We start from the raw sequence: 25,143 nt of genomic DNA on the forward strand, positions 1-25,143 counted from the left end.
AATATGGATGTTCTGCGTGTGCGTGCTGTGCGCTAAGGACGTGTGCACGCCGAGTGCTCCTTGTGCTCGGGACGTGTGCGCGCCCCTTGTGCTCGGGACGTGTGCGCGCCCCTTGTGCTCGGGACGTGTGCGCGCGCCTTGTGCTCGGGACGTGTGCGCGCGCCTTGTGCTCGGGACGTGTGCGCGCGCCTTGTGCTCGGGACGTGTGCGCGCGCCTTGTGCTCGGGACGTGTGCGCGCGCCTTGTGCTCGGGACGTGTGCGCGCGCCTTGTGCTCGGGACGTGTGCGCGCGCCGTGTGCTCGGGACGTGTGCGCGCGCCGTGTGCTCAGGACGTGCGAGTGTGGAAGCTGGCCTCTCTACCTTCATGTAAGGCCGTAGTCCTGTCAGCAGTCCCTCTCGGTGTAGTTGTAGGTTCTCTGCTCCTCACGGGGCTCCCTGAAGCTCTATCGCTGCTCTCTGACCCCGGGATGTCTCGGCTGCTGGTCACGGGCCGTCTGTCCTTGGGTTGATAGGGGGGTCTCAGAAGAATGGCGGAGTCCTCCTGACTCTGGTCATGTAGAGAGAATCCGTTCATAGAAGGAAATCCTGTGTGGAGAAGAACGTGGTGAGACCTCCACCTTGTGCATGCCCAGAACATCCCCCGACCGCCCCCTTCCCCCTTCATATTATATAGGAATGGGGCGCTCTACCTTCCGTTGAAGTTTTACTCTTCCTGGGGGCCCCTCTCGCTGTAGCGGTTGATTCCCCTCTCCTCAGTGGTCTCTCTGCTGCTCTATCGCTGCTTTCTGACCCCGGGATGTCTTGCCTGATGGGCACAGGCCGGCTGTCCTTGGGCTGATAGGGGGGTCTCAGAGGGATGGCGGATGGCGTCACCTCCTGACTCTGGTCATGTAGTGAGAATCCATTCATAGAAAGACCTCCTGTGCATACAAGAACGTGATCAGATTAGTGCCCCCTTGTGGAGACACAGAATATCACACAACCACAGCATCACATGCATAGAAGACGATCTGCGGTTGCCAGGCACCCAATGCTCGCCGACACCCACCGATCGTCAAACAAGAATGTAAACAAAGCAAAGCAGAGTCCCGTTCTGAATTCTGCAAAGGGACTCAAATCCATCTCTTCCCCTAGTAAAAGCACCACAGGAAACAGACACTCCCTAGGTCAGTGATGGGGAACCCCGGCACCCCAGAGGTTTTGGAACTACATTTCCCATGATGCTCTTGTACTCTGCAGTGTAGTTTAGCATCATGGGAAATGTAGTTCCAAAACCTCTGAGGTGCCGAGGTTCACCATCAATGCCCTAGACACACATTTAACTTTTTTTGATCGCCCCCTGTTAACCCCCTTCCCAGCCAGTGCCATTAGTACAGTGACAGTGCATATTTTTAATGATAAAATAGGTCAAACAGCGCTTGCCTCACCACACCTATAGATAATAAAATTACATTTTATACGATTACTCTGTGTCTGGACATATTGGCCAAAAGGTTTACAAAATTATAAAATATTAAATAGATATATGATCCTGTGACTATGCGACCAATAAATACCAACAAATGAGTTAGTATTTATTGGTTTTATTAGTCACAGGATTATACAGGGCTCGACAATTTTTTTTTTTTGTGAGCTGGCGCCATCTGGTGGTGGCCGTCGGTATTACAAGTTAAACTTTTACACTATTTTCACTGCCATCTTCTTCCCTCTAATTAGAACCCCCAAAAATTATATATATTTTTTATCCTAACACCCTAGAGAATAAAATGGCGATCGTTGCAATACTTTCTGTCACGCCGTATTTTTGCGCAGAGGTCTTGCAAGCGCACTTTTTTTGGGAAAAAAAATGTCTTATTTTTTAATTAAAAAATAAGACAACAGTAAAGTTATCCCAATTTGTTTTAATATTATGAAAGATAATGTTACGCCGAGTAAATTGATACCCAACATGTCACGCTTCAAAATTACGTCCGCTTGTGGAATGGCGTCAAACTTTTACCCTTTAAAATCTCCATAGGCGACGTTTAAAAAACTCTACAGGTTGCATGTTTTGAGTTACAGAGGAGGTCTAGGGCTAGAATTATTGCTCTCGCTCTACCAATCGCGGCGATACCTCACATGTGTGGTTTGAACACCGTTTACATATGCGGGCGCTGCTCCCGTATGTGTTCGCTTCTGCGCGCAAGCTCGTCGGGACGGGGCACGTTTTCTGGCTCCTAACTTTTTTAGCTGGCTCCTAGATTCCAAGCAAATTTGTCAAGCCCTGGGATTATATATGTATTTAATAAAAAAAATCAGGAGAAAAGATATATGGACAGCCGCACACTAAATAACCTAAAAAGCTAGCCTTTATTGGTGCAAAAGGATAAAAGCACTGGGATATATATAGCCGACGCATTTCGCACAGAGGTCTATTTATATATCCATTTAATATTTATTGGCTAAAAAGGTTTACAAAATGTCCAGACACAGAGTAATCATATAAAATGTAATTTTATTATCTATAGGTGTGGTGAAGCAAGCGCTGTTTGACCTATTTTATCAGTCTGCTCTGTTCCCTATTAAAGGGGGGAGGGGCGGCAGTAATTACAGCAGTGGCGCAATTTAAATGTATCCACATCACCAAGGCGCCCAAATGTCACATAATCTACAGTGCGTCTTTTTTTTTTTTTTTTTTTTTTAGCACTGATCACTGTATTAGTGTCACTGGTTCAATAGTCAAAAGTGTCCCATTGTCTGCCGCAAGAAGTCACTAATCGCCACCATTACTAGTATATAAAAAAAAAAAAAATCTAATTTTTAATATGCATCATAGTTTGTAGACGCTATAACTTCTCACACGCCAACCAATAAACACTTATTGGGATATTTTTTTACCAAAAATATGTAGCAGAATACATATTGGCCTAAATTAAAGAAGACATTAGTTATTTAAAATGAAAAAAAAAAAAATTTAAGGAAAGAAAGAAAAGAAAGAAAAGAAAGAGAAGAGAAAGAAAAGAAAGAAAAGAAAGAGAAGAGAAAGAAAAGAAAGAAAAGAAAGAGAAGAGAAAGAAAAGAAAGAAAAGAAAGAGAAGAGAAAGAAAAGAAAGAAAAGAAAGAGAAGAGAAAGAAAAGAAAGAAAAGAAAGAGAAGAGAAGAGAAGAGAAGAGAAAGAGAAAGAAAAGAGAAAGAAAGAAAAAAGAGAAAGAAAGAAAGAAAAGAGAAAGAAAAGAAAGAAAAGAAAGAAAAGAAAGAGAAGAGAAAGAAAGAGAAGAGAAAGAAAAGAGAAAGAAAGAAAAAAGAGAAAGAAAGAAAGAAAAGAGAAAGAAAAGAAAGAAAAGAAAGAAAAGAGAAAGAAAAGAAAGAAAAGAAAGAAAAGAAAGAGAAGAGAAAGAAAAGAAAGAAAAGAAAGAGAAGAGAAAGAAAAGAAAGAAAAAGAAAGAGAAGAGAAAGAAAAGAAAGAGAAGAGAAAGAAAAGAAAGAAAGAAAGAAAGAAAGAAAAGAAAGAGAAGAGAAAGAAAAGAAAGAAAAGAAAGAGAAGAGAAAGAAAGAAAGAGAAGAGAAAGAAAAGAAAGAAAGAAAGAAAAGAGAAAGAAAAGAAAGAAAAGAAAGAAAAGAAAGAGAAGAGAAAGAAAGAGAAGAGAAAGAAAAGAGAAAGAAAGAAAAAAGAGAAAGAAAGAAAGAAAAGAGAAAGAAAAAAGAGAAAGAAAGAAAGAAAAGAGAAAGAAAAGAAAGAAAAGAAAGAAAAGAAAGAGAAGAGAAAGAAAAGAAAGAAAGAAAGAAAAGAGAAAGAAAAGAAAGAAAAGAAAGAAAAGAAAGAAAAGAAAGAGAAGAGAAAGAAAAGAAAGAAAAGAAAGAGAAGAGAAAGAAAAGAAAGAAAAGAAAGAGAAGAGAAAGAAAAGAAAGAGAAGAGAAAGAAAAGAAAGAAAAGAAAGAGAAGAGAAAGAAAAGAAAGAAAAGAAAGAGAAGAGAAAGAAAAGAAAGAAAAGAAAGAAAAGAAAGAGAAGAGAAAGAAAAGAAAGAAAAGAAAGAAAAGAAAGAGAAGAGAAAGAAAAGAAAGAGAAGAGAAAGAAAAGAAAGAAAAGAAAGAGAAGAGAAAGAAAGAAAAGAGAAAGAAAGAAAGAAAAGAGAAAGAAAGAAAGAAAAGAGAAGGAAAGAAAGAAAAGAGAAAGAAAGAAAGAAAAGAGAAAGAAAGAAAAAAGAGAAAGAAAGAAAAGAGAAAGAAAGAAAAAAGAGAAAGAAAGAAAAGAGAAAGAAAGAAAAGAGAAAGAAAGAAAAGAGAAAGAAAGAAAAGAGAAAGAAAGAAAGAAAGAAAAAGAAAAAGAAAAAGAAAAAGAAGAAGAAAAAAGGAGAAAAAAAGAAGAAGAAAAGAAAAAAAAAAAAAAAAACTGACAGGTTTGCAAAAATAAAAGTGTGCGTATATATATATATATATATATATATATATATATATATATATATATATATATATATATATATATATATATATATATATAAAAAATATATAATAATAATATTTAATTTATTGCACTATAAAAACAAACAAAAAGACAAGTTTGCAAGAATAAAAAAATAAATAAAAAAAAGTAATAAATTGTGTGTGAATTTTTTTTTTTTTTTACAGATAGATAGGTACACACATATATAAAAAACAAAAAAAAACAAAACAATTCTTAAAACGTCCTGCTATAAAAAACTATTCCAATAAAATGATTTTTTATTTTTTTTTGCATATATACAAATTTTTTTATTTTATTTATTGCACTATAAAAAAAAAAAGGGGCGACAAGTTTGCAAGAATAAAGGAAAAACAAATGATAAATATTGTGTGTGTGTGTCACATATACACAATTTTTTTTTGTTGTTTATTTTTGCAAAACTGTCGGTTTTTATTTATTTATAGCTCAATAAAAAGGAAAAAAAAATAAAAAACGTGGTGATCAAATACCATCAAAATAAAGCTCTATTTGTGAGAAAAACAAAATGTTATACATTTTATTTGGGTACAGTGTCACATGACTGCCGCAGTTGTCAGTGAAAGTAACGCAGCGCTGTATTGCAAAAAATGGCCTGGTCATTAGGGGGGGGGGGGGGTAAATCTTCTGTAGGGCAAGTGGTTAAAGCGATGGTTACAATAACTGATATCAGCAGCTCCTCAGCACTAAAGCAATATCTTGTTCTCTCATTGGACAATGTTCCCTGGGAGGGTCCCTATGATAACACTTCATTGGTCCCGCAGTCTGATACTCACTGTGCGCGCTGCGCTCTGCCTCTGGGGGGGCAGGAACACGAGGGGGAGGGGTGATTGCGGCCGGCGCCAACACCGGGGCTTTGGTACCAGAGGTGACAGTGCGGTCCGCTCTCGGTCTCAATCCTTCTACAGTAAACCCTGCAAGTCAAGAGTGAAGAAATAATAAAAAGTTAAAAAAAGAAAAAAAAAAAAAACAGCCCCACTATCCATCCAAAAATACCAATTTCCTGGCACACGTGGATTCCATGTCCATTTTTATCTCCAGTGATGTAGATTTGTGGCGGAGACAATATCCGTGTTTATCATATGAAATGTGTGAGCGCCGCACAGTCCAGGAGTACTGGGGGTCCAGGTCAGTGCGATCGTGTGTGTCCCCCCCCCCCCCCCCCAATAACACAAGACTACGGGGGCCCCAATAACACAAGACTACGGGGGGCACCAATAACACAAGACTACGGGGGGGGGGGCCCAATAACACAAGACTACGGGGGGGGGGGGGCCCCCAATAACACAAGACTACAGGGGGGCCCAATAACACAAGACTTCGGGGGGCCCAATAACGCAGTGAACCCAGCACTGAGCAGGCCGTTCTGTCAATGCCGCCCACGACTGGTAAACCTTCCCCAATGTTCTGGAAGGTGGAAGTCCCAGTTGTTGGATTTTGGATGGAGAAGTTGGATTTGAAGCACTTCCTGTCTTGTGACACCGTTCTCACTGTGACAGGAAGTGAGGGGAAATCTCTCTAGGAGTGATAGACGGGCTCCATTCCCACCCCGAATACACGGGGGCGTTTCCCGGCGGTGAGATAACGGGTCAGAACATCCAATCACATCGCGTACCTCTCTGAATGAAGGTGTGCGCCGTGTCCCCCAGCCGGATGAGCTCTCCGGTGGATTCCGAGCCGTCCACTTCCCAGGAGGGAGCGATGGGCTCCGAGGATCTGCACAGGAGAAGAGAGTCGGGAACAAAAGGTCAAAGTGCATTCTCTACGGCCACCAATCAGAGTCCACGTTCTGACCTCTGATTGGCTCTTGTGGGGTCTGCACTTCATCATGAATTAGAAGAATAAAGGACACGGATAGGAGAGACAATTGTAACAGAGAAATGGGATGATTACATTTTTGTGTTTATAAAACAATTTTATGTGCAGAATGTGAAATTATTGAATCAGAGATCAGAAATTTACCCCGGAGATGGAGGCGGCCTCAGCGGAGGCAACTCATCCTTCCGTCTGTCATACTGATCCCTGGAATCCCCGTCATCTGCAGAGATAAAGAGAAGAGACGTGGCTCAGGAGGGAGAGAAGAGACGTGGCTCAGGAGGGAGAGAAGAGACGTGGCTCAGGAGGGAGAGAAGAGACGTGGCTCAGGAGGGAGAGAAGAGACGTGGCTCAGGAGGGAGAGAAGAGACGTGGCTCAGGAGGGAGAGAAGAGACGTGGCTCAGGAGGGAGAGAAGAGACGTGGCTCAGGAGGGGTGGGAGGCGAGACGTGGCTCCGCGGGGGAGAGGTGGGAGACGAGACGTGGCTCCGCGGGGAGAGGTGGGAGACGAGACGTGGCTCCGCGGGGAGAGGTGGGAGACGACACGTGGCTCCGCGGGAGAGGGGTGGGAGACGACACGTGGCTCCGCGGGAGAGGGGTGGGAGACGACACGTGGCTCCGCGGGAGAGGGGTGGGAGACGACACGTGGCTCCGCGGGAGAGGGGTGGGAGACGACACGTGGCTCCGCGGGAGAGGGGTGGGAGACGACACGTGGCTCCGCGGGAGAGGGGTGGGAGACGACACGTGGCTCCGCGGGAGAGGGGTGGGAGACGACACGTGGCTCCGCGGGAGAGGGGTGGGAGACGACACGTGGCTCCGCGGGAGAGGGGTGGGAGACGACACGTGGCTCCGCGGGAGAGGGGTGGGAGACGACACGTGGCTCCGCGGGAGAGGGGTGGGAGACGACACGTGGCTCCGCGGGAGAGGGGTGGGAGACGACACGTGGCTCCGCGGGAGAGGGGTGGGAGACGACACGTGGCTCCGCGGGAGAGGGGTGGGAGACGACACGTGGCTCCGCGGGGGAGGGGTGGGAGACGACACGTGGCTCCGCGGGGGAGGGGTGGGAGACGACACGTGGCTCCGCGGGGGAGAGTGGTGGGAGAAGAGACGTGGCTCCGCGGGGGAGAGTGGTGGGAGAAGAGACGTGGCTCCGCGGGGAGAGGTGGGAGACGAGACGTGGCTCCGCGGGGGAGAAGACACGTGGCTCCGCGGGGGAGAGTGGTGGGAGAAGAGACGTGGCTCCGCGGGAGGGTGGTGGGAGACGAGACGTGGCTCCGCGGGGGAGAAGACACGTGGCTCCGCGGGGGAGAGTGGTGGGAGACGAGACGTGGCTCCGCGGGGGAGAGTGGTGGGAGACGAGACGTGGCTCCGCGGGGGAGAGTGGTGGGAGACGAGACGTGGCTCCGCGGGGGAGAGTGGTGGGAGACGAGACGTGGCTCCGCGGGGGAGAGTGGTGGGAGAAGAGACGTGGCTCCGCGGGGGAGAGTGGTGGGAGAAGAGACGTGGCTCCGCGGGGGAGAGTGGTGGGAGACGAGACGTGGCTCCGCGGGGGAGAGGGGTGGGAGAAGAGACGTGGCTCCGCGGGGGAGAGTGGTGGGAGAAGAGACGTGGCTCCGCGGGGGAGAGTGGTGGGAGAAGAGACGTGGCTCCGCGGGGGAGAGTGGTGGGAGAAGAGACGTGGCTCCGCGGGGGAAAGGGGTGGGAGGCGAGACGTGGCTCCGCGGGGGAAAGGGGTGGGAGGCGAGACGTGGCTCCGCGGGGGAAAGGGGTGGGAGGCGAGACGTGGCTCCGCGGGGGAGAGGGGTGGGAGGCGAGACGTGGCTCCGCGGGGGAAAGGGGTGGGAGGCGAGACGTGGCTCCGCGGGGGAAAGGGGTGGGAGGCGAGACGTGGCTCCGCGGGGGAAAGGGGTGGGAGGCGAGACGTGGCTCCGCGGGGGAAAGGGGGTGGGAGGCGAGACGTGGCTCCGCGGGGGAAAGGGGTGGGAGGCGAGACGTGGCTCCGCGGGGGAAAGGGGTGGGAGGCGAGACGTGGCTCCGCGGGGGAGAGGGGTGGGAGGCGAGACGTGGCTCCGCGGGGGAGAGGGGTGGGAGACGAGACGTGGCTCCGCGGGGGAGAGGGGTGGGAGACGAGACGTGGCTCCGCGGGGGAGAGGGGTGGGAGAAGAGACGTGGCTCCGCGGGGGAGAGGGGTGGGAGAAGAGACGTGGCTCCGCGGGGGAGAGGGGTGGGAGAAGAGACGTGGCTCCGCGGGGGAGAGGGGTGGGAGAAGAGACGTGGCTCCGCGGGAGAGGGGTGGGAGACGACACGTGGCTCCGCGGGAGAGGGGTGGGAGACGACACGTGGCTCCGCGGGAGAGGGGTGGGAGACGACACGTGGCTCCGCGGGAGAGGGGTGGGAGACGACACGTGGCTCCGCGCAGGAGAGTGGTGGGAGAAGAGACGTGGCTCTGCGGGAGAGGGGTGGGGGCGTTCATATATCTCCATCCTTTGGTGCTCCAGTGACCAGGGGGTGGGAGAAGACACGTGGCTGCGCGGGGGAGAGTGGTGGGAGACGAGACGTGGCTCCGCGGGGGAGAGTGGTATGAGAAGAGACGTGGCTCCGCGGGAGAGTGGTGGGAGAAGACACGTGGCTCAGAGGGAGTGTGGTGGGAGACGAGACGTGGCTTCGCGGGGGTGTGGCGTTCATATATCTCCATCCTTTGGTGCTCCAGTGATCAGGGGGTGGTACAGTATAGATTGGAAAGGTCACAGATAGAAGATGATGCCACCAGAGTGCCACCTGCCGTGGCGGCCCCCTCACCTCCGTTCTGCGAGGAAACTTCGCTGATTTGCTCCGCCAGATACTCCAACAATCCGTCAAATATCTCCAGGAGGTTGCGGATGGATTCCGGGTCTCCTCGCACAATATTCTCCCCTGCAGGATACAGAAGACGGGTGTCAGATCACACCACGGGGGACACTTCCACTGACACGCCCCCCAGCATGCCCCGCCCCCCCCAGCATGCCCCGCCCCCCAGCATGCCCCGCCCCCACCATACCTGTTATATGGGACAGGCTGACTTGCAGATAGTCCAGGGCCAGCGAGTCGATCACAGACTGCATGTTGTGGGCGTCGTCCTCCTGACTGGCGGGTTTGGCGATGAAATCTGCGAAGAGAAAACGCCATTTCCGTCATTGGCGCCCCAAAAAAATAAAAACTTGAAAAAAAAGGGGTGTTGTGTCAAATGACTCGTCACTCACCCGGAACCTTCTCCCCCAATATGGCCTCGTACAGCGCCACGAAGACGCCCGCGTCGCACTGCGCCAGATCTCTGACTTGCCGGTTGATGTGACATCGGCTGAGAAGGTTGTTGGCGACGGCGATCCAGTCTGAGGGAGAGAGAGAGAGGACAGGCGATAAAGAGGAAGTCCGCACTCTCACTTCCTGTTGTGTCTTCACAACAGGAAGTGATGGGAAATCCAACATTCTAGGTGGTCACCAGAGCAGTAATAATAGGGAAATGTTATAATGGGGACACCTACTTGCAGAGGACTTCTTATTTCAGAGAGATTGTCTCACTTCCTGTTGTGTTTGCCGAACAGGAAGTGATGTCAAATCCATCATTTTAGTTTGTCACCAGACAGGGGAAATCTTCTAATGGAGACACCATCTTGCAAGGGACTTGCCCTTACTCCTGAGAGATTTTCTCTCACTTCCTGTTGTGGCTACAGAACAGGAAGTGATAGGAAATCCATCATTGTAGGGTGACACCTGACAGGGGAAATCTTCTAATGAGGACACCTTCTTGCAAAGGACTCCCCCTTACTTTGGAGAGATTTTCCCTCACTTCCTGTTGCGTAAGAGAAAATCTCCCCGCAAGGGGAAGTCCTTTGCAAGTAGGTGTCCCCATTAGATTTCCCCCTTTTTATTGCTGCTCTGGCGATAACCTACAATTATGGATTTCCTATCACTTCCTGTTGTGTAGACACTACAGGAAGTGATGGGAAATCCATCATTTTAGGTTGTCACCAGACAGAGGAAAACTTCTAATGGGGACACCTTCTTGCAAAGGACTTCCCCTTACTCCAGAGAGATTTTCCCTCACTTCCTGTTATGCCTACAGAACAGGAAGTAATAGGAAATCCATAATTGTAGGTCTTTACCAGAGCAGCAATAAAAAGGGGGAAATCTTCTAATGGGGACACCTACATGCAAAGGACTTCCCCTTCCGGAGAGATTTTCTCTCACTTCCTGTTGTGTTTTGCAGAACATGAAGCGATGGCAAATCCATCATTTTAGGTTGTCACCAGACAGGGGAAATCTAATGGGGATACCTTCTTGCAAGGAACTCCCCCTCACTCCAGAGGAGAGATTTTCTCTCATTTCCTGTTGTGTCCACAGAACAGGAAATCCATAATTGTAGGTTATCACCAGAGCAGCAATAAAAGGGGAAATCTTCCAATGGGGACACCTACTTGCAGGTGACTTCTCCATACTTTGGAGAGACCCTTTCTCACTTCCTGTTGTGTCTATGGAACAGGAAGTGAGGGGGGGAAATCGAAAATTTTAGGTTGTCAACAGAGCAGCAATAGAGGGGAAATCTTCTAATGGGGATCGCTACGTGCAAAGGACTTCCCCTCATACAGGAGAGATTTTCTCTGACTTCCTGTTGTGTCAGCTGAACAGGAAGTGAAGGGAAATCTCCCCATTGGGAAACAGATAAGGGAAAAAAAAAACTACGAAATCTACACCTAATCCTCAGACATGAAATCTGAACAAAGCACACCCCATAGTGTGTACTTGTCTCAGTCCAGAGCACTAAGTGTCATTTCTGTCTGCTGCCTCCTTCCTCTGCAGGAGTCACTTCTGACAAGTTTTCCTGACACCAAGAGATAAATGGTGACAGGGAAGGAAGCTCCAGCACACAGCCTGTGATTGACAGCCTCAGCTCTGTCCCTGTGTGAAGGGGCGGGGTGTGTATGGGGGGGGGGCTCTCACTGAGCTCTGCAGAGTCTAACTTCAGCCCCCCCCCCCCCCAGCTTTCTGAAATCTCAGACAAGCTGAATAGAACCTTCTGTCACCCTGATGGAAGTGGAAGGTGATTTGTGTTCCTCACTATCAGCGTCCGGGAGGATCTCCGGATCTTCTGTGAGAAAGAACTCAACGTCTGACATCACCGGACAACTGTCCGCACCCGGGAGTCATCCTCACATACTAATCCTACAACTCCCATCCATATCACCCTCTACTAGGCTCCGGGATCTCTGTACAGCGCTGCGGTATATGTCAGAGATATGTACAACAACAACGTGTGACTGTGGGGGACATTAGAGTGTAAGCTCCTCTGGTGCAGAGACTTACCCATCTCCTGTGTGCCCATAGTGAATAATACTCCAGTAGTTAGTGGTATTTAGGGTGCCAATTGCCCCAGTAACAAGGGTAGGTGGCTTGTTGCCTTGGTTACAGTGGTAGGGAGGTCTCAGTCACAGTGGTAGGTGGCTCCAGTTGCCCCAGTCACAGGGGTAGGAGATCCCGGTTGCCCCAGTCACAGGGGTAGGAGGGTCAAGTTGCCCCAGTCACAGGGGTAGGAGGGTCAAGTTGCCCCAGTCACAAGGGTAGGTGGCTTGTTTCCTTGGTTACAGGGGTAGGTGGCTCCAGTTGCCCCAGTCACAGGGGTAGGTGGCTCGTTGCCTTGGTTACAGGGGTAGGAGGGTCCAGTTGCCCCAGTCACAGGGGTAGGTGGCTCGTTGCCTTGGTTACTGGGGTAGGAGGGTCCAGTTGCCCCAGTCCCAGGGGTAGGTAGGTGGTCCCAGGGGTAGGTGGCTCGTTGCCTTGGTTACAGGGGTAGGAGGGTCCAGTTGCCCCAGTCCCAGGGGTAGGTAGGTGGTCCCAGGGGTAGGTGACTCGTTTCCTTGGTTACAGGGGTAGGAAGGTCCAGTTGCCCTAGTCACAGTGGTAGGTGGCTCCAGTCCCAGGGGTAGGTGGCTCGTTGCCTTGGTTACAGGGGTAGGGAGGTCCAGTTCCCCAGTCGCAGGGGTAGGTGACTCGTTGCCTTGGTTACAGGGGTAGGAGACTCCAGTTGCCCCAGTCACAGGTGTAGGTGGCTCGTTGCCCCAGTCACAGGGCTAGGAGGGTCCAGTTGCCCCAGTCCCAGGGGTAGGTGACTCGTTTCCTTGGTTACAGGGGTAGGAGGGTCCAGTTGCTCCAGTCACAGGGGTAGGAGGGTCCAGTTGCCCCAGTCCCAGGGGTAGGTGACTCGTTTCCTTGGTTACAGGGGTAGGAGGGTCCAGTTGCTCCAGTCACAGGGGTAGGAGGGTCCAGTTGCCCCAGTCACAGGGGTAGGAGGGTCCAGTTGCCCCAGTCCCAGGGGTAGGTGGCTCGTTGCCTTGGTTACAGGGGTAGGTGGCTCCTCGGTGTCCCCAGGCACACTCAGCTCTCAGGGGCCCCGTTGTCAGGCAGTGTTGGGGACATTTAAACGGCAAATTCTTCTGATTGGTCGTCCACAAAGCCGCTGTTACTTCCGGATATGACGTCACACCTCTCCGGTAAAAACCGGACTATTTCAGCCCGCCGCTCCTCCCCCGGGCCTCTATCCTCTCAGTTTCTCCACCACCGGATCCTCGTTCTAATTTGAAGAGGGAACACCGAGTTCGGTTCCCTCACGCCGAGTCCGGATATCCCTCCGCCGCAGGGTAGTCCCGGCCTGACGTCACCGCACGAGGCAGGCCTGGGCGGGGCTGGAACCTCTCCGGTGATGTAATGGGGGAGGGGCCAACCGTCTCTGCTGTTGCTATGGTGACCGGCGGGCTGAGCTGTGCGCAGTGTGTCCTTCCGCCATTGTTGTGTCTGTGATGGGGGCAGGGGAAGCTTCCCGGCCAGCCAATGAGGGCCAGGCTGGGGGAGACCAATCCCCAACCCCCCAGATATACAAGAACCAATGAAACCCCCAGAATGTGAGCATTTCCGGCTGTCCACAGGAAGTGAGAGAAATTTTCTGGGTGTCCCCACTAGAAAATGTCACCTCACTTCCTGTCCTATGACACCTGAACAGGAAATGGGGTATTGGTGTCACCAGCAATAGAATCAGTGGGGTCACCTCCATCACTTCCTGTTCTACAACCCCTGGACAGGAAGTGGGTGTCAGAGCCGAATATTAGGGGGGGGGGTGCTGGGATGGGGACACCCGATGTAAGGGGGCACTCTTGATGGGGACACCCGATGTAAGGGGGCACTCTTGATGGGGACACCCGATGTAAGGGGACACTCTTAAAGGGGACACCCGATGTAAGGGGGCACTCTTGATGGGGACACCCGATGTAAGGGGGGGCACTCTTGATGGGGACACCCGATGTAAGGGGGCACTCTTGATGGGGACACCCGATGTAAGGGGGCACTCTTGATGGGGACACCCGATGTAAGGGGACACTCTTAAAGGGGACACCCGATGTAAGGGGACACTCTTGATGGGGACACCCGATGTAAGGGGACACTCTTAAAGGGGACACCCGATGTAAGGGGACACTCTTGATGGGGACACCCGATGGAAGGGGGCACTCTTGATGGGGACACCCGATGTAAGGGGGCACTCTTGATGGAGACACCCGATGTAAGGGGACACTCTTGATGGGGACACCCGATGTAGGGGGGCACTCTTGATGGGGACACCCGATGTAAGGGGGACACTCTTGATGGGGACACCCGATGTAAGGGGGCACTCTTGATGGGGACACCCGATGTAAGGGGGCACTCTTGATGGGGACACCCGATGTAAGGGGACACTCTTGATGGGGACACCCGATGTAAGGGGACACTCTTGATGGGGACACCCGATGTAAGGGGGCACTCTTGATGGGGACACCCGATGTAAGGGGGCACTCTTTTAGGGGGCGTGTCCTATGCCTACATACATCTGCTAATAGGTGTCCCTTGTTCTCATCTCTAAAAGTTGGGAGGTGTGGGTGTCACCAGCAACAGAATCAGTAGGGGGAGGGGTCACCTTTTCTTTACCATCACTTCCTGTTCTACAACACCTGCACAGGAAATGGGGTGTTTGGTGTCACCGGGGGGGGGGGGGATTCCTTTGCAGGGGAAATGAATCTCCACCATCCAGAGGGGGAAATCTGCCCCTGTAGACAATGTGAGAAGCTCCTGCTGGAAGACCACCCGCTGTCCCATGGGGGGTTCCTGCCTGTACAGAGAAAGATCGACGCGTTTCATCTCCTTTGGAAAAGACAGTTTGGTTAGAGATTCACAAGTTTTTACTAATACAACATATCCAATACTTGGTTTCTATACGCCAAGGGCCCACCACTAAGGGCCCCCCCAAGACAGGAGATTAGGGGTCTTCCCCCCCCAAGACATGAGATTAAGGGTCTCCCCCCCCAAAGACATGAGATTAAGGGTCTCTTTCCCCGCCCCCCCAAGACATGAGATTAAGGGTCTCCCCCCCCCAAAGACATGAGATTAAGGGTCTCCCCCCCCGCCCCAAGACATGAGATTAAGGGTCTCCCCCCCCAAAGACATGAGATTAAGGGTCTCCCCCCCCAAAGACATGAGATTAAGGGTCTCCCCCCCCAAAGACAGGAGATTAAGGGTCTCTTTCCCCGCCCCCCCAAGACATGAGATTAAGGGTCTCCCCCCCCCAAAGACATGAGATTAAGGGTCTCCCCCCCCGCCCCAAGACATGAGATTAAGGGTCCCCCCCCCCAAAGACATGAGATTAAGGGTCTCCCCCCCCAAAGACATGAGATTAAGGGTCTCCCCCCCCAAAGACATGAGATTAAGGGTCTCTTTCCCCGCCCCCCCAAGACATGAGATTAAGGGTCTCCCCCCCCGCCCCAAGACATGAGATTAAGGGTCTCCCCCCCCAAAGACATGAGATTAAGGGTCTCTTTCCCCCCCCCCCCCAAGACAGGAGATTAAGGGTCTCTTTTCCCCCCCCCCCCAAGACAGGAGATTAAGGGTCTCCCCCCCCCCCCAAGACAGGAGATTAAGGGTCTCCCCCCCCCCCCCAAGACATGAGATTAAGGGTCTCCCCCCCCAAGACAGAAGATTAAGGGTCTCTTCCCCCCCCCCCCAAGACAGGAGATTAAGGGTCTCTTTCCCCCCCCCCCCCAAGACAGGAGATTAAGGGTCTCTTTCCCCCCCCAAGACAGGAGATTAAGGGTCTCCCCCCCCCCAAGACAGGAGATTAAGGGTCTCTCTCCCCCCCAAAGACAGGAGATTAAGGATCTCTCCCCCCAAAGACAGGAGATTAAGGGTCTCTCCACCCCCAAAGACAGGAGATTAAGGGTCTCTCCACCCCCAAAGACAGGAGATTAAGGGTCTCCCCCCCAAAGACAGGAGATTAAGGGTCTTCCCCCCCAAAGACAGGAGATTAAGGGTCTCCCCCCCCCCAAGACAGGAGATTAAGGGTCTCCCCCCCCAAGACAGGAGATTAAGGGTCTCCCCCCCCCAAGACATGAGATTAAGGGTCTCCCCCCCCCCCAAGACAGGAGATTAAGGGTCTCTTTCCCCCCCAAGACAGGAGATTAAGGGTCTCTTCCCCCCCCCCAAGACAGGAGATTAAGGGTCTCCCCCCCCCCCCCCAAGACATGAGATTAAGGGTCTCCCCCCCCCCCAAGACAGGAGATTAAGGGTCTCTTTCCCCCCCCCCCAAGACAGGAGATTAAGGGTCTCTTCCCCCCCAAGACAGGAGATTAAGGGTCTCTCCCCCCAAAGACAGGAGATTAAGGGTCTCTCCACCCCCAAAGACAGGAGATTAAGGGTCTCTCCACCCCCCAAAGACAGGAGATTAAGGGTCTCCCCCCCCCCCCAAGACATGAGATTAAGGGTCTCCCCCCCCCAAGACAGAAGATTAAGGGTCTCTTCCCCCCCCCCCCCAAGACAGGAGATTAAGGGTCTCTTTCCCCCCCCCAAGACAGGAGATTAAGGGTCTCTTTCCCCCCCCCAAGACAGGAGATTAAGGGTCTCTTTCCCCCCCCCCAAGACAGGAGATTCAGGGTCTCTTTCCCCCCCCCCCCAAGACAGGAGATTAAGGGTCTCTTCCCCCCCCCCCAAGACAGGAGATTAAGGGTCTCTCCCCCCCAAAGACAGGAGATTAAGGGTCTCTCCACCCCCAAAGACAGGAGATTAAGGGTCTCTCCACCCCCAAAGACAGGAGATTAAGGGTCTCTCCCCCCCCAAGACAGGAGATTAAGGGTCTCCCCCCCAAGACAGGAGATTAAGGGTCTCCCCCCCAAGACAGGAGATTAAGGGTCTCTTTCCCCCCCCCCCCCAAGACAGGAGATTAAGGGTCTCCCCCCCCCCCCAAGACAGGAGATTAAGGGTCCCCCCCCCCCCCCCAAGACATGAGATTAAGGGTCTCCCCCCCCCAAGACAGAAGATTAAGGGTCTCTTCCCCCCCCCCCAAGACAGGAGATTAAGGGTCTCTTTCCCCCCCCCCCCAAGACAGGAGATTAAGGGTCTCTTTCCCCCCCCAAGACAGGAGATTAAGGGTCTCTTTCCCCCCCCCCCAAGACAGGAGATTAAGGGTCTCTTCCCCCCCCCCCCCCCAAGACAGGAGATTAAGGGTCTCTTCCCCCCCCCCCAAGACAGGAGATTAAGGGTCTCTCCCCCCCAAAGACAGGAGATTAAGGATCTCTCCCCCCAAAAACAGGAGATTAAGGGTCTCTCCACCCCCAAAGACAGGAGATTAAGGGTCTCTCCACCCCCAAAGACAGGAGATTAAGGGTCTCCCCCCCAAAGACAGGAGATTAAGGGTCTTCCCCCCCAAAGACAGGAGATTAAGGGTCTCCCCCCCCCCCCCAAGACAGGAGATTAAGGGTCTCCCCCCCCAAGACAGGAGATTAAGGGTCTCCCCCCCCCCAAGACATGAGATTAAGGGTCTCCCCCCCCCCCCAAGACAGGAGATTAAGGGTCTCTTTCCCCCCCAAGACAGGAGATTAAGGGTCTCTTCCCCCCCCCCCCAAGACAGGAGATTAAGGGTCCCCCCCCCCCCCCCCAAGACATGAGATTAAGGGTCTCCCCCCCCCCCAAGACAGGAGATTAAGGGTCTCTTTCCCCCCCCCCCAAGACAGGAGATTAAGGGTCTCTTCCCCCCCAAGACAGGAGATTAAGGGTCTCTCCCCCCCAAAGACAGGAGATTAAGGGTCTCTCCACCCCCAAAGACAGGAGATTAAGGGTCTCTCCACCCCCCAAAGACAGGAGATTAAGGGTCCCCCCCCCCCCCCAAGACATGAGATTAAGGGTCTCCCCCCCCAAGACAGAAGATTAAGGGTCTCTCCCCCCCCCCCCCCCAAGACAGGAGATTAAGGGTCTCTTTCCCCCCCCCCCCAAGACAGGAGATTAAGGGTCTCTTTCCCCCCCCCAAGACAGGAGATTAAGGGTCTCTTTCCCCCCCCCCAAGACAGGAGATTAAGGGTCTCTTTCCCCCCCCCCCCAAGACAGGAGATTAAGGGTCTCTTTCCCCCCCCCCAAGACAGGAGATTAAGGGTCTCTCCCCCCCAAAGACAGGAGATTAAGGGTCTCTCCACCCCCAAAGACAGGAGATTAAGGGTCTCTCCACCCCCAAAGACAGGAGATTAAGGGTCTCTCCCCCCCCAAAGACAGGAGATTAAGGGTCTCTCCCCCCCCAAGACAGGAGATTAAGGGTCTCTCCCCCCCCCAAGACAGGAGATTAAGGGTCTCCCCCCCCAAGACAGGAGATTAAGGGTCTCCCCCCCAAGACAGGAGATTAAGGGTCTCTCCCCCCCCCAAGACAGGAGATTAAGGGTCTCTCCCCCCCCAAGACAGGAGATTAAGGGTCCCCCCCCCCCAAGACAGGAGATTAAGGGTCCCCCCCCCCAAGACAGGAGATTAAGGGTCTCCCCCCCCCCCCCCCAAGACAGGAGATTAAAGGTCCCCCCCCCCAAGACAGGAGATTAAGGCCCACCACTAAGGGCCCCCCCCCAAGACAGGAGATTAAGGGTCCCCCCCCCCCCAAGACAAGAGATTAAGGGTCACCACTAAGGGTCTCCCTGAAGACAGGAAATTAAGGCATATCTCCCCAGCAGACCTCTGCAATAATAATCATTTGCCTCCTGTTGTGTCTCTGAGGCAGGAATTGGAAGAAAATCTCCCCAGTAGGAACGAGACAAAACCTGACAGGGGTTCTAACCCTTCCACACCGTACGAAACTAAACAGTTTGTTTATATACACCAAGGGTCTCGCCAAGATAGGAAAAGAAGGCCCACCACTAAGGGTCTCCCCCTAGACAGGAAACTAAGGCCCACCACTAAGGGTCTCCCCCTAGACAGGAAACTAAGGCCAGCCACTAAGGGTCTCCCCCAAGACAGGAAACTAAGGCCCGCCACTAAGGGTCTCCCCCAAGACAGGAAACTAAGGCCCGCCACTAAGGGTCTCCCCCTAGACAGGAAACTAAGGCCCACCACTAAGGGTCTCCCCCAAGACAGGAAACTAAGGCCCGCCACTAAGGGTCTCCCCCTAGACAGGAAACTAAGGCCCGCCACTAAGGGTCTCCCCCTAGACAGGAAACTAAGGCCCGCCACTAAGGGTCTCCCCCAAGACAGGAAACTAAGGCCCGCCACTAAGGGTCTCCCCCTAGACAGGAAACTAAGGCCCGCCACTAAGGGTCTCCCCCAAGACAGGAAACTAAGGCCCGCCACTAAGGGTCTCCCCCAAGACAGGAAACTAAGGCCCACCACTAAGGGTCTCCCCCTAGACAGGAAACTAAGGCCCACCACTAAGGGTCTCCCCCAAGACAGGAAACTAAGGCCCACCACTAAGGGTCTCCCCCTAGACAGGAAACTAAGGCCCACCACTAAGGGTCTCCCCCTAGACAGGAAACTAAGGCCCACCACTAAGGGTCTCCCCCAAGACAGGAAAAGAAGGCCCACCACTAAGGGTCTCCCCCAAGACAGGAAACTAAGGCCCGCCACTAAGGGTCTCCCCCAAGACAGGAGATGAAAGGGGTATGTAAAGGTTAATTTTATTTTTTTAAATAACAAACATACCATACTTCCCTCCACTGTGCAGTTCGTTTTGCACAGAGTGGCCCCGATCCTGGTCTTCTGGGGTCCCTCAGAGGCTGTCTCAGCTCCTCCCCGCAAGAGCTAACCCCCGTTCTGGGAATCGCTCTCCCAAAGGGGTTAGCTTGCGCGCTGCGTCATTGATTTGATTGACAGCAGCAGGAGCCAATGGCTGTGGAAAGCATCGTGCCCAGAGTTTCATGGGGGGGGCATAGGATGCATCAAGGTGAAAGAAACACAAAGCTTTACAACCCCTTTCAGGCCCACCACTAAGGGTCTCCCCAAGACAGGAAACTAAGGCATATCTCCCCAGCAGACCTCTGCAATAATTCTAGCCTCCTGTTGTGTTTGAGGCAGGAATTGGAAGAGAAAATCTCCCCAATAGGAACGAGACAAAACCTGACAGGGGTTCTAACCCTTCCACACCGTACGAAAATAAACACTTTTTATATACACCAAGGGTCTCGCCAAGACAGGAAATGAAGACCCACCACCAAGGGTCTCCCCCCCCCAGACAGGAAACTAAGGGATTGGAAGAATATGTCCCAAGTAGGCACAAGACAAAACCTGAGAGGGGGTTCTAACCCTTCCACACTACGAATCTAAACGATTTGTTTAGATACACCAAGGGTCTCGCCAAGACAGAAAATGAGGACCCACTACTAAGGATCTCCACCAAGACAGGAAATGAAGACCAACCACCACTAAAGGGTCTCCCCAAGACAGGAAATTAAGGGCCCAACCACCACTAAAGGGTTTCCCCAATATATGAAATGAAGGGCCCATTACTAAAGGGTCTCCTCAACATAGGAAATTATGACCCATCACTAAAGGGTCTCCCCCAACATAGGAAATGAAGGCCCACCACCACCGAGCATCTCCCCAACATAGGAAATGAAGGCCCACCACCACCGAGCATCTCCCCAACATAGGAAATGAAGGCCCACCAAGTGTCTCCCTAAGATAGGAAATGAAGGCCCACCACTAAAGGGTCTCCCCAAGAAAGGAAATGAAGGCCCACCACCACCGAGCATCTCCCTAAGATAGGAAATGAAGGCCCACCACCACTAAAAGGTCTCTCCAAGATAGGCAATGAAGGCCCACTACCACCAAGCGTCTCCCCAAGATAGGAAATGAAGGCCCACCACCATTAAGGGTCTCCCCCTAGACAGGAAATATAGGCCCACCACCACTAAAAGGTCTCTCCAAGATAGGAAATGAAGGCCCACCACCACCAAGCGTCTCCCCAAGATAGGAAATGAAGGCCCACCACCATTAAGGGTCTCCCCCTAGACAGGAAATGAAGGCCCACCACCACTAAAAGGTCTCTCCAAGATAGGAAATGAAGGCCCACCACCACCAAGTGTCTCCCTAAGATAGGAAATGTAAGCCCACCACCATTAAGGATATCCCCTAGACAGGAAATGAAGGCCTACCACCACTAAAGGGTCTCCCCAAGATACTAAATGAAAGGGCCCACCACCAATAAAGAGTCTCCCCAATATAGGAAATGAAAGGCCCAACCACCACTAAAGGGTTTCCCCAATATAGGAAATGAAGGGCCCATCACTAAAGGGTCTCCTCAACATAGGAAATTATGACCAACCACTGAGGGTCTCCCCAAGACAGGAGATTAAGGCCCAGCACTAAGTGTCTCCTTGAAGACCGACCACTAAGTGTCTCCTTGAAGACAGGAAACGAAGACCGACCACCAAGGCCCACTGCTTAGGGTCTCCCCCTAGCCAAGAAATTAAGGCATATCTCCCCAGCAGACCTCTGCATTAATTGGAAGAAAATATCCCCAGTGGGCACAAGACAAAACCTGAGAGGAGTGCTAACCCTTCCACACTGTTCGAAACATAACGCTTTGTTTATATAGACCAAGGGTCTCGCCAAGACAGGAAACAAAGGCCCACCAGTAAAAGGTCTCCCCAAGAAAGGAAATGAAGGCCCACCACCACTAAAGGGTCTTCCCCAAGATAGAAAATGAAGGCCCACCACCACCAAGCGTCTCCCTAAGATAGGAAATGAAGGCCCACCACCACTAAAGGGTCTCCCCAAGAAAGGAAATGAAGGCCCACCATCACTAAATGGTCTCCCCCAACATAGGAAATGAAGGCACACCACTAAAGGGTCTCCCTGAAGACAGGAAATGAAGGCCCACCACTAAAGGGTCTCCCTAAGAAAGGAAATGAAGGCCCACCACCACCAAGTGTCCCCCTTAGATAGGAAATGAAGGCCCACCACCACTAAAGGGTCTCCCCAACATAGGAAATGAAGGCCCACCACTAAAGGGTCTCCCCGAAGACAGGAAATGAAGGCCCACTACCACTACAGGGTCTCCCTAAGAAAGGAAATGAAGGCCCACCACCACCAAGTGTCTCCCCCTAGACAGGAAACAAAGCCATCACTAAAGGGTCTCCCCAAGATAGAAAATGAAGGCCCACCACCACTAAAGGGTCTCCCCCAACATAGGAAATGAAGGCCCACCACTAAAGGGTCTCCCTGAAGACAGAAAATGAAGGCCCACTACCACTAAAGGGTCTCCCCAAGATAGAAAATGAAGGCCCACCACCACCAAGCGTCTCCCTAAGATAGGAAATGAAGGCCCACCACCACTAAAGGGTCTCTCCAAGACAGCAAAATGAAGGCATATCTCCCCTGCAGACCTCTGCAATAAGAACCATGGTCAACCTTTCCCCGCTCTGCATACCACTCCAATAACAACGTTTAGACAGATGCAGATAAGACTTCACACCAAATTTTAATTGTAATCCTTTTTATTTGTTAATCAAAACCAGAAACACAAACAGTGAGAAGTATTGGAGTGGGTGATGTCCGTATAGAGAGTGTCCACGGGGGGGCGGAGGACGATATTCGGGTGAGGTCAGGCCTGGGGGGCTTCCTTTTGTCATCAGTAAGGACTTGATGAGGACATTCAGATGGTAATACGATGTAAAAGACCCCCCTCCTGTAATAGGGCCCAGAGTCTCACTCCACCCGCTCCCAATACTTCCTACAATGCAGCCAATTATCATAACAGAAGACAGAGAACGTTTACTGTGGCCGGCCGGAGCGACCCAACCGTGTACAGAACACAAAGGCCAAGTCATCTTCCCAACCCAACAAAACTCAACCTGTCCCGCATCTTCTTATGCCCAATTAGAGGCAATTCTCTCATTTCCTGTCTAGGTGACACCAAGAACATCGCTTGAGATTAACCCAATCATTTCCTTCTCTGGGCATCACTATATACCAGGGGGTCTCATACTGGCGGCCCTCCAGCCATTGCGAAACTACAAGTCCCATGAGGCACTGCAAGGCCGACCGTTACAAGCATGACTCCCGCAGGCAGAGACATGATGGGACTTGTAGTTCCGCAACAGCTGGGGGGGGGGCACCAGTTTGAGACCCCCTGCTATATACAGTCACCAAACCCTACTTAACCACTTCAATACCGGGCACTTTCCCCCTTTCCCCCCCAGGACAATTTTAAGCTTTCAGCGATGCCGCACTTTGAATGACAATTACGCGGTCATGTAACACTGTACCCACATGAAGACATTTTTATCATTTTGTTCCCACAAATAGAGATTTATTTTGGTGGCATTTGATCGCCTCTGCGGTTTTTATTTTTTATTAAACTAAAAAAAAAAAAAGGGGTGAAATTTGATAAAAAAATAAAGTTTTTCTTTGTTTCTGTTATGAAATGTTTTCTCCTCTTTCACCGACGGGCACCAGTGAGTCGGCACTGATAAGATGGGACCGATTTGTAGAATTGATGGGCACCGATATGTAGCACTGATTGGCACTACTGATTGGGCAGGTAATGACAGGTGTTAATGCTGGGCACTGATTGGCACTGTGATGGAAACATTGGCACAATGGTGGGCACCGAACTGGGCACTGGCAAGAAGTTATGATGGGGCACTGACTGGCAGCTACTGGGCACAGATTATCAGCACAGCCCCCCAGTAGCTGCCAGTCAGTGCCCCCATCATAACTTCTTGCCAGTGCCCAATAAAGTGCCAATCGGTTCTGTGCTCATAATCAGCACAGCCCCCATCAGCTGCCAATCTGTGCCCAGTAGCTGCCAGTCAGTGCCCCATCATAACTTCTTGCCAGTGCCCAATAAAGTGCCAATCGGTTCTGTGCTCATAATCAGCACATTGATTATCAGCACATCCCCCCATCAGCTGCCAATCTGTGCCCAGTAGCTGCCAGTCAGTGCCCCATCATAACTTCTTGCCAGTGCCCAATAAAGTGCCAAACGGTTCTGTGCTGATAATCAGCACAATGATTATCAGCACAAACCCCATCAGCTGCCAATGTGCCGATTATCAACACAGAACCGATTGGCACTTTATTGGGCACTGGCAAGAAGTTATGATGGGGCACCGATTGGCAGCTGATGGGTACATTTGATGGGGGCTGTGCTGATAATCAATGTGCTGATAATCAATGTGCTGATTATCAGCACAGACCCCCCCCCCCCTCTGACAGGGAGAGCCGCCGATCGTCTCCCCGTCGGCGCAAACCGAGGAATGCGATGGCTCACGCGATGATCAGCTGGAAGTGGTTAAAGAAGTTCTCCACTCTGGAAAACGCAAAAAAAAAAAGGCAGGGGTCCCAAACTGTTGCAAAACTACAAGTCCTCAGGAGGCCTTGCAAGTCTGACCGTTACAGGTGTTCCGTCAGATAAGCCGACCCAAAAAAAAAAAAAAAATTGTAACGAAGTAACGTTCCGTCACGGCCATCTTGGTACACCTGCACTCTCCCACACAGTCTGAAGTCGCCAAGCGGACATTTTTTTTTTTTTTATTAGACCCACTAGAACCTCGCATTTCACACTTATTTTTACCACTAAACCGAGCTTCTATCATGAAATTCATGATATCGAAGTCCGTGACGTTGAATTCTAAAATCAGGAGGTGTTCTGTCACATTAGCAAACCTGTGAGATTGGCATGCTTGCCGCTGCTTTAAAAAAAAATCAACATCAAAACGCGGTCATGGATTTCTAAATCCTGTATTTGACGATATCAGCCGAGTTTAGTGGTAAAAAGAAGTGCGAGATGCGAGATTTGAGGCTTCATTCACACCTAAGCGACAGCCGCGTACGCGTGTAGCGGCAGATTTGCCGCGATTACAAATGTTTCTTTTTTTTTTTCTAAAGTATTCCCATTGCTGTCTATGGGAAAACACGCCTGTCGCGTGAAAAAAAGGGTCCGGAACTTTTTTTCAGGCGACAGGCGTTGCGCGTCTATGAGATGTGAACCATCTCCATAGACGGCAATGGGAATTCTCCCCTCTAGCGACAGAAGCGTCCCGCGTCGGGCGTTTTGTCGCTTAGGTGTGAATGGGGTCTCAGGGGGTGTAAAAAGATGTCCGCTTGGCGACTTCAGACTGTAGGCTTATTGCTGACGAGTGTGGGGTGTACCAAGATGGCCGCTTGGCGACTTCAGACTGTAGGCTTAGTGTGGGGTGTACCAAGATGGCCACTTGGCGACTTCAGACTGTAGGCTTAGTGCGGGGTGTACCAAGATGTCCACTTGGCGACTTCAGACTGTAGGCTTATTGCTGACGAGTGCAGGGTGTACCAAGATGGCCGCGACAGTAAAATCCTGTATTTGACGATATCAGCCGAGTTTAGTGATAAAAAGTGTGAGATGAAAGATTTCAGTGGGTGTAAAAAGATGGCCGCTTGGCCAGCTTGAGACCCCTGTTCCAAGGCAAGTTTTAAGTTCCATCAGGCAGGTGGAAAGTGGTCTGAAAAACATCACAGAACCCCCACCAATCCAAACGCTGGTGCGAAGTTTCGGAATTGGATATAAGCAGAGCAAAATTAGACCAACCTGCAGAG

General features: G+C 51.4%; 1 protein-coding gene across 2 annotated transcripts in view; it reads right to left on the reverse strand.

Annotated features, from left to right (window-relative positions):
- CEP95 (centrosomal protein 95) overlaps positions 1-13,089 on the reverse strand; it is a 39,954-nt gene extending 26,865 nt beyond the window's left edge. The window contains exons 1-9 of one of the 2 annotated variants that reach the window (XM_040331652.1): positions 11,614-13,089; positions 9,513-9,641; positions 9,311-9,418; positions 9,073-9,186; positions 6,421-6,496; positions 6,074-6,174; positions 5,235-5,372; positions 691-921; positions 362-586 (exon numbers count right to left, since the gene is read on the reverse strand). In XM_040331652.1, coding sequence (XP_040187586.1) covers positions 362-586; positions 691-921; positions 5,235-5,372; positions 6,074-6,174; positions 6,421-6,496; positions 9,073-9,186; positions 9,311-9,418; positions 9,513-9,641; positions 11,614-11,632 — 1,141 coding nt within the window. In that variant the 5' untranslated portion in view covers positions 11,633-13,089. The remainder of the gene's footprint in view (positions 1-361; positions 587-690; positions 922-5,234; positions 5,373-6,073; positions 6,175-6,420; positions 6,497-9,072; positions 9,187-9,310; positions 9,419-9,512; positions 9,642-11,613) is intronic. The other variant, XM_040331653.1, reaches the window with a different exon arrangement.
- Between the last annotated feature and the right edge of the window lie 12,054 nt (positions 13,090-25,143).

The sequence above is a fragment of the Rana temporaria genome, chromosome 12, assembly GCF_905171775.1.
Source record: "Rana temporaria chromosome 12, aRanTem1.1, whole genome shotgun sequence".
In the NCBI taxonomy this organism is placed as follows: domain Eukaryota; kingdom Metazoa; phylum Chordata; class Amphibia; order Anura; family Ranidae; genus Rana; species Rana temporaria.